This window comes from Sapajus apella, unplaced genomic scaffold (genome assembly GCF_009761245.1).
Source record: "Sapajus apella isolate SASKATOON/1434 unplaced genomic scaffold, GSC_monkey_1.0 scaffold1, whole genome shotgun sequence".
Taxonomy (NCBI): domain Eukaryota; kingdom Metazoa; phylum Chordata; class Mammalia; order Primates; family Cebidae; genus Sapajus; species Sapajus apella.
Window position 1 is genome coordinate 8,348,242 of NW_022436941.1, and position 11,538 is coordinate 8,359,779.

Sequence of the window (11,538 nt, forward strand, 5' to 3'; positions counted from 1 at the left end):
TGGAGGCGGCCCAAGGCATGAGTGCTAGGAGGGATGGGGCCACCCCACTCCCACCCTCACTCAGCCATCTGCTCTGGGCTTCTTTGAACCCCTTCTCCTCCTCCGGTTCCCTAAGGCCAGCCAGGGGGAGTCCCAGGGAGGCAGACTGAAAAGGGGCGTGGTGTCGTCCTGGTCACTATTCGACCCTGGAACAGAGACTTTGAAAACTACTCAGCGTCTGTTGCCTGAGTGGAACATAGTGCTTTACAATCTCTTCCCATCACCGCAAACCATCAAGGTAGGGCCACTGTCATTTAATGGTTGAAAACCGGAGGTCCCGAGTTCCTTGGGGGCTGTGCCAGCAACGGCCAAGTTTGGATTTCCCTTTGTCCACCAGCCCCAGGCAGCACACGGGGCGGTAGGCTTTCTGCCTCCTTAACTTCCCCAGGGCAGGTGAGTGACCTGGAGGGAGGGGGCCGTCCCTAAAAACAGGGATAGTGCCAGGGCTGAAACCCTCCCTTCTTGATATCCCGCTGGCGAGCTTGAGGAGCCAGACTGCCAGTCGGGAGATTCGGCCCGGTGTTCCCGCTGGAGAGGGCGGCAAGTGCCCGGGCGATACCCTCACCTGCTTTCGGGAGATAGGCCCCCGCCCCCGCCCCTCCAGGAGGGTGAAAAGGGGCCAGCCCGCTGGGAGAAGGCAGAGTGAGGGGAAAGGCTGGGGCCGGGGGCGTTGCGCTGTCCGGGGCAGCCCTCCTCCGGGCGAGCTGGAGCTGGGTGCAGCGGGAGCGCGCGGGGCGGGCCCGCGGTGGCCCCGGGGCGGTGGCGCCGGGCCGGAGAGGGTGGGGCGGAGCAGCCGCCCTGTACTTCCCCTTCTCCTCCGCTAGCTCTACAACAGCCTGATTTCTCCGAAATGACGGCGCACAGCAGGCCAATGGGCGCCCGCGCGGCTGTCCGGGGGCGGGGCCGGCCGGGGCTGGGGAATCCCGCTAAGTGTTTAGACTGTTCCGCGGCGCCGCTGCCCTGGCAGAGCGCGCCACTCCTTCCTCTAGGCAGGACGTGCACTCGATCACCGACGAGCCGAGGCCACCCGGAGCCGTGCCCAGTCCACGCCGGCCGTGCCCGAGGGCCTTGAGACCCCAGCAGCCTCTGCCTTCTTCCCTCTTCCACCCGGAGTCCCGCGGCACGGCAGCCCCCGCGTCGCCGGGACCCTCGAGCGCCGCCGCCGGATCGCTCCTGCAGCAGAGGTGAGTCCGCCTTTGCGGCGCAGGGGATCGGCGGCGTCGAACAAAAGGCGCGCGGGGCACCAGGAAGTGGGGGCTCGAAAGCCCCAGGCTGGAGACTTGCTGGCGCGCGGCGTTGTCCGGGCCCCCGAGCGGGCTCCGGCGGGCGCCGTAGGAGCTGCGAGCGGCGGCGCGGGGAGGGCGGGCCGCGGCGTGGACCGCCCACCCGGACCAGGCTGCCGGCGCCCGGCAGCTTTCGCAGATCTGCGTGCGCGAAGCCGCCGGGGGCCTGTAGGTGGCCCGCTACGTTCGTCCCGCGCATCCACACGCCTTGCAGGGGACTGAGTGTCCGTCCACGCGTGGGTGCCCAGTGCTCCCGGCTTTTGGCGGTCCCAGCTCCGCGCCCAGGCACCAGGGTTTTGGACTCCCTGTGCTGGTGGCAAGGGCTGGCTTACTGCCCAGGTGGCTGGAGGGAGTCGTGACCTACGGAGATTGCAGGAAGAGGCGCCACAGGTGTTCCTTGGGCCACTTCTCCTGAGGAGGGGAAACCGAGCCGGAAGCGTTAGCGTCCCGGCCTCAGCGTTGCGGGCGCTGTGGCTGTCAGGAAGGCGTAGAATGGATTCACGGGGGCTGGAGGGGACTGTCCAGGGTTACGGCTAGCCGTTTGCTAGCTAGCGGTGACCACTCAAGTCAAGGGAATTTCTTCTTGGCGCCAAGCAAAAGAAGTCCTTCCCTTCCCAAAGGATTTAAATTTTGAGCAAAAAGTTCTGGAATTAGGATTTCTGTGCATTTTGTCCCTTTTCCTGCATATGAATTCTGAAGCCATCAACTTGCATGCTTGTCTCCTCCAGAGACTGGCTGGGAGGAGCTGAAGGAAGGGGCAGAAGCATTTTTGCCTAAGATACTGAAAAAATTTGGAGAGCAGATTTATTCCAGCGCAGCTACCCTCCTCGCTGAGTGTAGTACCTAGTAGCTGGCTCAGGGGAGGGGAAGGTAACTAAGTGACCTCGGGTGGGGCAGGTCAGTGTCCAGGTATTGTTCAACAGATTCCAGACTGGAGCCTTCTGTCTTCTCTTTACAGCCAACATGCCCATCACTCGGATGCGCATGAGACCCTGGCTAGAGATGCAGATTAATTCCAACCAAATCCCGGGGCTCATCTGGATTAATAAAGTGAGTGTAACTCTTTGGGTTTTCCTGCCACTGTTTTAACCCATGTACTTCCGGAGGGACCAAAGCTTCAGATGCAGCTCAAAAGGGGAAGTGATGAGGGGACAGGCAGATGTTTTTCCCAGTGGGTCCTGCATGCAGGGAGTGTGCAAGGCCCAGCCTGGGCCTTACTTGCACGACTTCTGTCTTCTTCCTTCCTGAGGTAGGGCACTCACCTGAAGGCACTTCCAGTTTCCAGCAGCACGACTTTCCTAGCATCAGCAGAGCTGGAGTTCTGATCTCCTCTGAGGGAAACCCTTACAAACATACACAGCATCCTTCAGGGCTCCAATCGAACACATAGAAGACTGTGAAGTGGGCACCGCTGGGCAGAAAGGTGGCTGGGTTAGCAGAGGACAAACGAATTAATCTTGTACCAGTCACTCTGGCCCAAGAAGCCTATAGCTGGTGTACTTGGGGCAACATAGACCCTATAGACTTAGTAGCAATTATAGCATTCATAATAATAACTAATGCCTAGTTATTATAGTGTGTGCCTGGCAGCTGCTAAGTATGTTACTTACATTGTGTCATTTAATCCTCGCAATAGTCCTGTGGGATAGAGCCTATTAATGTCATCATTTTCAGATAAGAAAACAGATACTGAGAGGTAGATCATAAGATCACACAAAAAGTGATGAAGCCAAGATTTGAATAGTTTGACTCAGAAATCCGTGCTGCTAGTCACCAGTGATAATCACAGTAAGAACTTAGACTTCATATTTGTCACTGTGTCCATACACATCCTCTGGTTTTTATCCTCAAAATTTTGTTGGATACGTTTTCTCATTTCAGAGAAGACAAAACTGAGGGGCAAAGAGATACAGTGACAATGCCAGGGTCACACAGTGCTCATCATCCAAGTCTAGCCCCGAGCTCCCTCAGTGGTATGACCAGGATCCCCTGTGTAGGAGCCTGTGGTCCCAGGTGTCCTGAGGAGTCCTTTCTAATGGAAGAAGTTCTTACTTCCATGTTGGTGCTTACAAGCCAGAGAGAAACATCCCAGAGCTTCAAAACTAGGGCTTCAGGGGAGGGTGCCTTCTGTGGGTCCTAGCACATCTGTAACAGGCAGAGGGAGGTCTTTGTGAGCTAATAGTACTGTAGCTCAGAACTAGGAATCCCTCCTGAGAGATCCAGAGTGGTCTATTTAAGTCTGTCTCAAGATAGGTCAGTCCAAGCCAGATGTTGGGGGAAAAGGGGAAGTCAGCCTTTTCTCACACCTGTCTGGCTAGGCAGGCCTAGGTCTCAGATTCAGCCCCAAAGTCTGTGGTCTCTGAGCTGACACAGCCTCGTGTTTATGTGTATGTTGTTCAGGAGGAGATGATCTTCCAGATCCCATGGAAGCATGCCGCCAAGCATGGCTGGGACATCAACAAGGATGCCTGTTTGTTCCGGAGCTGGGCTATTCACACAGGTGTGTACCTGGGACTCAGGCCTAGGAAGGCCAGGGTAGAGACAAGGGGAGGCACTAACGTTAACACGGAGGCTCTTCACTGGGGTGCCTGAGCTTCCTGAGACAGCACACAGAATTACTGGGAAGAGGGGCCAGTGGCAGACCTGCGGTTCTAGAGAAGAGTCCATCATTTCAGCAGATTCTCAAAGGGATTTATAAAGCCAAGATCTTAGAAAGTGTGTGACTTCAGGGAGTTTGTAGCTAGATCAAAGTTCTCCCTGCAATAGCCTCTGTGAAAAGCAGGTGTAAGCCAGGTCACTGAAAGAGACCCAGGCCCGCCTTTGCCATCATGTTGCCCAAGGCCCTTGGACTAAGGCTCATGTGGTTGGTGGCCTCCTTTATCCTTGAGAGATGGAGCTCTAGGCCCATCTCAGAACAGTCAGTCCACCTGTTGGTAACTGTTCTCTGCTACCCGATCTGTGCCCACTCCCATGTTTGGAAATATCAGGTAAGCCCCAGCCCCTACCCTCTGGCTGCTGATAGCCCAAGGAGGAAGACTGGGCATGGTCTGGGACATAGTACACTTTTGGGATATGAGGACTCTAGTACTTCTGGCTGGGCCCTTCACTGAGGCCCGCTGGATGTGTTTAAGCCAAGCCTAGGCATTTGAGAAGGCCCAGGGCCTAGGACCCATGGAGTGTCACTGGGAGTACCTGCTGGTTTGACCACTGTGGCTTTCTGGTAGCATGAGAGCTCAGGGATACTCTTGCCTTCTTCCTCCAGGCCAGGGGCAGCTGATGATCCCATGGCCCTGATGATCCTCTTTTTTTCTCCTGCCCTCTAGGCCGATACAAAGCAGGGGAAAAGGAGCCAGACCCCAAGACATGGAAGGCCAACTTTCGCTGTGCCATGAACTCCCTGCCAGATATTGAGGAGGTGAAGGACCAGAGCAGGAACAAGGGCAGCTCAGCTGTGCGGGTGTACCGGATGCTTCCACCTCTCAACAAGAACCAGAGAAAAGGTATCCAAAGACTCTGGGTCCTTGGGAAACCCTCAGGGAAGGAGGGTGGAAGAAGGTCAACTGGGGCTGGCGAGCGTGTACTAAGGCTGACAACCTATCTGCCCCACAGAAAGAAAGTCGAAGTCCAGCCGAGATGCTAAGAGCAAGGCTAAGAGGAAGGTGAGTGTGGTCCTAAGCAGCCAGGCCTTTGGTCACCCGTGGGTCAGGGTGAGCAGTGGAAGAAATGCTAATGTGGGCCTGGGCCTAAGCTGCTTTCTCCCTCCACAGTTATGTGGGGATTCCAGCCCTGATACCTTCTCTGATGGACTCAGCAGCTCCACTCTGCCTGATGATCACAGTAGCTATACAACTCCGGGCTACATGCAGGACTTGGAGGTGGAGCGGGCCCTGACTCCAGGTGAGCTGGTCCAGGTCTGGCAGGGGACCCCACAGATCAGTGGGATAGCTCTTTCTCTTGGGTCCTGGAGGCATGGTGCTGGCAGATGGTGGCCCGTTAGTGCAGGCTGCAGGGTGGGGGGTGCTGGATATCTTGCAAACTAAAAAAGCACACAGCCTTGACCCATGGCTTCTGCTGTCCCTCAGCACTGTCGTCGTGTGGTGTCAGCAGCACCCTCCCTGACTGGCACATCCCAGTGGAAGTTGTGCCGGACAGCACCAGTGATCTGTACAACTTCCAGGTGTCACCCATGCCCTCCACCTCTGAAGGTTGGTGCCCCTAGGGCCTGGCCTGCCTGCTTGACTGTCTGGGTCCTGGGCAGGGCTTCCTGAGGGAGAAAAGATGCTCAGAACTCCACCTGGCGCTGAGCTGATTGAGCCGGGCATTGCCCACTCTTATCCCCTGTGAGGGGCGGCAAGCAATGGGGACACTAGGAAGGCAGTTCAGAGTGGGCTGCAGTGCAGTGGGGGCTGGTGAGAGGCGGGAAGGGGGCCAAGGGCTGCATTTTGGGGTGCTGGTTCTCCTTCCTCCTCTGCAGCCTAGCATCTGAGGGTGAGGAAGGAAGTGGGGTGGGGGTGGGAAGAGGCGTGGCTTCAGGGTTTGAGAGGCTGAGTCACCAGACCAGCGTCCTGTTCTGGAATCTGGAGTGTGTGTGTGTGTGTGTGTGTGTGTGTGTGTGTGTGTGTGTGTCAGAGGGAGACAGAAAGGGCACGGGGATCTGGTGGGCTGGAACTACAACTGTAGGGTGAGTGTAGCTGACTGGCAGCCAATGTCTCTGCTTTCCCCATCCACAGCTGCAACAGATGAGGATGAGGAAGGGAAATTACCTGAGGACATCATGAAGGTAAAACTCCTTCCTATCTGGGCACTCTTGAAGTGGCTGTTTCTCAGTGAGGAGAGAGAACCAGTGGAGCTTCCAAATCAGAATATGGGCAGCTGCTATTGGCACCTGGCTGCTTGCATCATCCCACAAGTGCCACCTTCATGTGGCTTGACTGATGGGAAAGTCACCATGGGTAGGGAAGGCAGGTGGGAGGCCTGGCTTCCAACAGGCAATCCTGAAGCAAGCCTTGGAGCATCAGACAGCTCTGTGAGTCAGGCACTACCAGCAATGGGTCCCTGGCCTGCATCCTCTGCCCCAACATGCCCCAGCCCTGCTTGGGAATGCACATCAGTTTGGGAATTGCACATCAGGTTTCAATAATCAGTCTTTAGGATCTATAATATGATGGCTTTAAAGAAAAATTTAGCAAATTATCCTCCAGGTATTTTTTCTGCTTCAGTTTTAAAAGTGAATATAAAAGGCCAGGCGTGGTGGCTCATGCCTGTAATCCTAGCACTTTGGGAGGCTGAGGTGGGTGGATCACTGGAGGTCAGGAGTTCGAGACCAGCCTGGCCAACATGGTGAAATCTCATCTCTACTAAAAATACAAAAATTATTTACAGCATGCAGTATTAGAAAATAAAAAAAAGAAAAATATATTATCCAGACGTAGTGGCAGGTTGCCTGTAATCCCAGCTATTAAAGAGGCTGAGGCAGGAGAATTGCTTGAACCTGGGAGGTGGAGGTTGCAGTGAGCTAAGATCACATCATTGCACTCTAGCCTGAGTGACAAGAGTGAGAGTTGGTCTCAAAAAAAAAAAAAAAGTGAATATAAAAAAGTTTTTGCAGCTGGGCACCGTGGCTCATGCTTGTAATCCCAGCACTTTGGGAGGCTGAGGCAGGTGGATCACCTGAGGTCAGGAGTTCAAGACCAGTCTGACTAACATGGTGAAAACCTGTGTCTACTAAAAGTGTAAAAATTAGCCAGGTCTGGTGGCATGCATCTGTAATCTTAGCTACTTGGGAGGCTGAGGCAAGAGAATCGCTTGAACCTGGGAGGTGGAGGTTGCAGTGAGCTGATTATGTCATTGCACTCCAGCCTGGGCAACAGAGCAAAACTCTGTCTTAAAAAAAAAAAAAAAAAGTTTGCAGTAGTTGTACCCCAGCTTTGTTCCATCAGCCCAGAAAATTGAGACATGGGCAAAATTCCTTATCTCCAGCTTTTCTAGCCATCTTTTCTTGACTTGTTATGATAACCTTTGTTTTAAGCCACGTTCCCTGTTGCTATGTCCTTACACAGATGAGAGGGAAGTCGTGGAGATACTGTGCCAGAGAGTGGCCATGGGAGGGGTGGGAAAATGAATTGAGGCCCATTGCCAACATGTGTTTCTTCCTCCTCCCTCCTGGGCTCTGTCCTGACTGCAGTGCACGTCTGCATCCCATCTGAGAATGTGAAATGGCCAAGGGTGTGATCCTGACTGAGAGGAGCTGGCTCATTGAGGGCAGGGCCACAGGATGAGTCTGCACTGGAAGGGAGTTGATGGCTTCTTGCTCTTCTGTCCCCAGCTCTTGGAGCAGTCGGAGTGGCAGCCGACAAACGTGGATGGGAAGGGGTACCTACTCAATGAACCTGGAGTCCAGCCCACCTCTGTCTATGGAGACTTTAGCTGCAAGGAGGAGCCAGAAGTTGACAGCCCAGGGGGTAAGAAGGCCCTGGATCCTTATGGCTTCTTATAGGAGGGAGAACCAGGTAGGGACGGGGAAGGCTTGGGGGCAGGGACAGGGAGCAGTGCAGTAAAGCAATTGGGGTGCTGACACATTGTGAATTAGCTGCTGCTGCCATGTCTTAAGGTGTGCATGAAGCTGAGTGGATGTTTGCTGCTGTGGTGTGAAGAGCAGAGGCCATGTCTGTGGCCTAGGGGAAAGCACACCTTGTACCCCCATCCCCCGCCCTCACAACCTCTTTGAATCTTCTAGGCGATATTGGGCTGAGTCTACAGCGCGTCTTCACAGATCTGAAGAACATGGATACCACCTGGCTGGACAGCCTGTTTACTCCAGTCCGGTTGCCCTCCATCCAGGCTATTCCCTGTGCACCGTAGCGGGGCCCCTGAACCCCTTACTCCCCTAGGCAAGCAGGTCCTGGCATCATGGTGGATATGGTGCAGAGAAGCTGGACTTCTGTGGGCCCCTCAACAGCCAAGTGTGACCCCACTGCAAAGTGGGGATGTGACCTCCCTCCTTGGATCAGTGGCCTCTCAGGACCTGGTTGGCCAGCGTCTGAGTTTGTCTTGTGGGGTAAAGCTGGCCCTGCCTCCTGGGAAGATGAGGTTCTGAGACTGGCATGTCAGGTCGGGGACTTGGACAGGAGTCAGTGTCTGGCTTTTTCCTCTGAGCCGATCTGCCTGGAGAGGGTCTTGCTGTCATTGGCTGGCCCCTAGGGGAACAGACCAGTGACCCCAGAAAAGCACCATTCCCAGGGCTGGCTCTGCACTAAGAGATAGTTGCACTAAGTAAATCTCGTTCCCAAAGAATTACCCCTTTTTCAGCTGAGCCCTGGGGACTGTTCCAAAGCCAGTAAAATGTGAAGGAAAGTGGAGTCCTTCGGGGCGGTGTTCCTCAGCCTCAGAGGAGCTCTACACTGCTCCCTGCTTTGGCCGAGGGGCTTGGGAGAAAACTTGGCACTTTTTCTTGTGGATCTTGCCACATTTCTGATTAGAGATGTACACTAACATTTCCCCCGAGCTCTTGGACTTTGCATTTATTTATACAGTGCCTTGCTTGGCGCCCACCACCCCCTCAAGCCCCAGAAGCCCTCAGCAGGCCCAGGGAGGGAAGTGAGTGTGCCTTGGTATGACTTAAAATTGGAAATGTCATCTAACCATTAAGTCATGTGTGAACACATAAGGACGTGTGTAAATATGTACATTTGTCTTTTTATAAAAAGTAAATTGTTCATTGGGGTGTGGCCTTTTATTTAGAGAGAAATTTAATTTGAAGATGATTTTACTTTTTATGGAAACAGTCTGATGAATTCGTTATTGGCGTCTCGCCTGAACCTGACTTTTGGGTGAACAGGGACATGCATTTATTATCTATTATAAAATCCTTTTGGCTTGGCGAGATGGCTCACGCCTGTAATCCCAGCACTTTGGGAGGCCGAGATGGGTGGATCACCTGAGGTCAGGAGTTCAAGACCAGCCTGGCCAACATGGTGAGGCCCCTTCTCTACTAAAAATATAAAAATTAGCAGGGCATGGTCACAGGTGCGTGTAATCCTAGTTACTAGGGAGGCTGAGAGGCACAAGAATCACTTGAACCCAGGAGATGTAGGTTGCAGTGAGCCGAGACTGTGCTGTTGCACTCCAGTCTGGGCAACAAGAGCGAAACTCTGTCTCAAAAAAAAAAAAAAAATAGTTTCATTTGGCCAGGCACGGTAGCTCACACCTGTAATCCCAGCACTTTGGGAGGCTGAAGTGGGAGGATCACCTGAGGTCAGCAGTTTGAGACCAGCCTGGCCAACATGGTGAAACCGTGTCTCTACTAAAAATACAAAAATTAACCAGCCTGATGGCAGGCGCCTGTAATCCCAGCTACTCAGGAGGCTGAGGCACGAGAATCACTTGAACCGGGGAGGTGGAGGTTGCAGTGAGCCGAGACTGTGCCACTGCACTCCAGCCTGGGGAACAAAAGTGAGACATCGTCTTAAAAAATTCTTTTGTTTATGTTCACATAGACGATGGCAGAAGATGGGGACAGTCATGTCACAGTAGCATGTTCATGTAAACATAGTCACCTGTCCTTGACTTTACAGCCATGGCTGTCAGTGGATTCTGGGCTCCTGGGGCCTAAGGAGTGTTAGGTTTGGGGGAATGTGCCATAGGTGATGTGTCCTGGTAACATGCAGATGCTGCTCCAAAAAGTTAGTTGATATAGTCACAGACAAATCAGAACAGTCACCAGCACAAGAAAGGTCCCCACAGCTGCTGTGCTGGGCAGCACTTGCTGCTCCAGTTTCTAGAGTGATGGAAATGCTCTGTCTGTACTGGTCAATACAGTAGGCACTGGCACTAGCCACCTGTGCCAACTAAGCACCTGACATGTAGCCAGTGCAATGAGGAATTGAAGTTTTAATTTCATTTAATAAACTATGTAAATAGTCACATGTGGTCAGTGGTTGCCAGACTGAACAGTACAGGTAGATACTGGACTGGGGGCAGATCTGAGGGAGAGGGTTTGAGTAGCTGGAGGACACGGGTTAGGGACCTGGGGCTATTTACCTGCCATTTCGAGTAGTTTGCTATTTTAATAGCCAACAATAACTATTGGTGCTGAATACCGGACCTGCAGTGTAGTATGAGAGAGGTCCATGCATATGTCTTAGGAAAACTGACCTTACATGAAGCAGGATTCTTTCCTCTGCATCTTTTCAGGATTCTGCATGGCTGATGCACACAATCTCTATGCAGGGCTATATTTGATCAGAACAGTATTTCTGAAGACCATAGTTTGGGAACCCCTGACATATGACAGTGCCCCCTTCAGATAAGCCCAAGTCACAGGAATGTCTGAGGATGGAAGGTCTAGATATGTGCTTTCCCTGTCTCCCTCTTAAGGGTCTGGCCATGGGGCATAAATACTACCCAGTAGTAGATAGGCTGGCCAAGAGAAGCCAGCCTGCATCACCAACATCGTCTAGGGGATGAAATCATGGCAGTACTGTGTTGCTCAGGAAACAAAAGCCCTATAGACACATCTTCCACATTCTCAGTCCCAGAAACCATATGGACTGTGACTTCACTGACGAGGCACAGCCCTCTGGAAGAGTGTGGGCCCTTGAAAAGGGAAGATTGAGTGAGAAAATGATGAGAAAACTACAAAATGGGCAGAGGTCAGTCTGACACATTGATTCTCTGTCAAGCTCGGGAAGTGTTAGTCCCTGAATATTCTATATGTGATGCCTGACAGGCCCTGCTTGTCAGAAGCTCCCCTTGGGCTGAGTGTGGTGGCTCACACCTGCCATCTTGGCACTTTGGGAGGACAAGGAGGGTGGATTGTCTGAGCTCAGGAATTTGAGATAAGGCTGGGCAACATGGTAAAACCCCATCTCTACTAAAATACAAAAAACTAACCAGGCGTGGTGGTACACGCCTGTAATTCCAGCTACTAGGGAGGCTGAGACAGAAGAATCGCTTCAACCCAAGAGGTGGAGGTTGCAGTGAGTCAAGATTGTGTCACTGCACTCCAGCCTGGGCAGGAAAGTGAGACTCTGTCTCAAAAAAAAAAAAAAAAAAAAAAAAAGCTCCACTGTTCCACTTGGTTTTCTCAAGAATAGCTTCACCTGGTAACAGAGGGATAGACAGGATGGCCTTTTCCAGCTCCTTCAGGGATCAGCCCTTTTTAAGAAGATTTGGATTCAGGTGGCTGGCCTCCTGTGGCTTCCATCTGGGGTCTCCT

The 11,538-nt window shown here is 53.0% G+C and overlaps 1 protein-coding gene across 2 annotated transcripts; it reads left to right on the forward strand.

The window, feature by feature from the left end:
• Positions 1 to 262: 262 nt before the first annotated feature.
• On the forward strand, positions 263 to 9,045 carry IRF1 (interferon regulatory factor 1). Of its 2 annotated transcripts, XM_032256989.1 has the most exons (11): positions 263 to 277; positions 1,007 to 1,223; positions 2,281 to 2,372; positions 3,723 to 3,822; positions 4,646 to 4,822; positions 4,932 to 4,981; positions 5,090 to 5,219; positions 5,405 to 5,527; positions 6,053 to 6,102; positions 7,648 to 7,783; positions 8,059 to 9,045. In XM_032256989.1, exons 3-11 carry the CDS (start codon positions 2,286 to 2,288, stop codon positions 8,181 to 8,183), a joined length of 978 nt encoding a protein of 325 aa, XP_032112880.1. In that variant the 5' UTR covers positions 263 to 277; positions 1,007 to 1,223; positions 2,281 to 2,285; the 3' UTR covers positions 8,184 to 9,045. The 2 variants fall into 2 exon arrangements, with proteins under 2 accessions (XP_032112880.1, XP_032112960.1); XM_032257069.1 differs by lacking the exons at positions 263 to 277; positions 1,007 to 1,223 and having other exon boundaries at positions 1,783 to 2,372; positions 8,059 to 9,043.
• Positions 9,046 to 11,538: the final 2,493 nt, after the last annotated feature.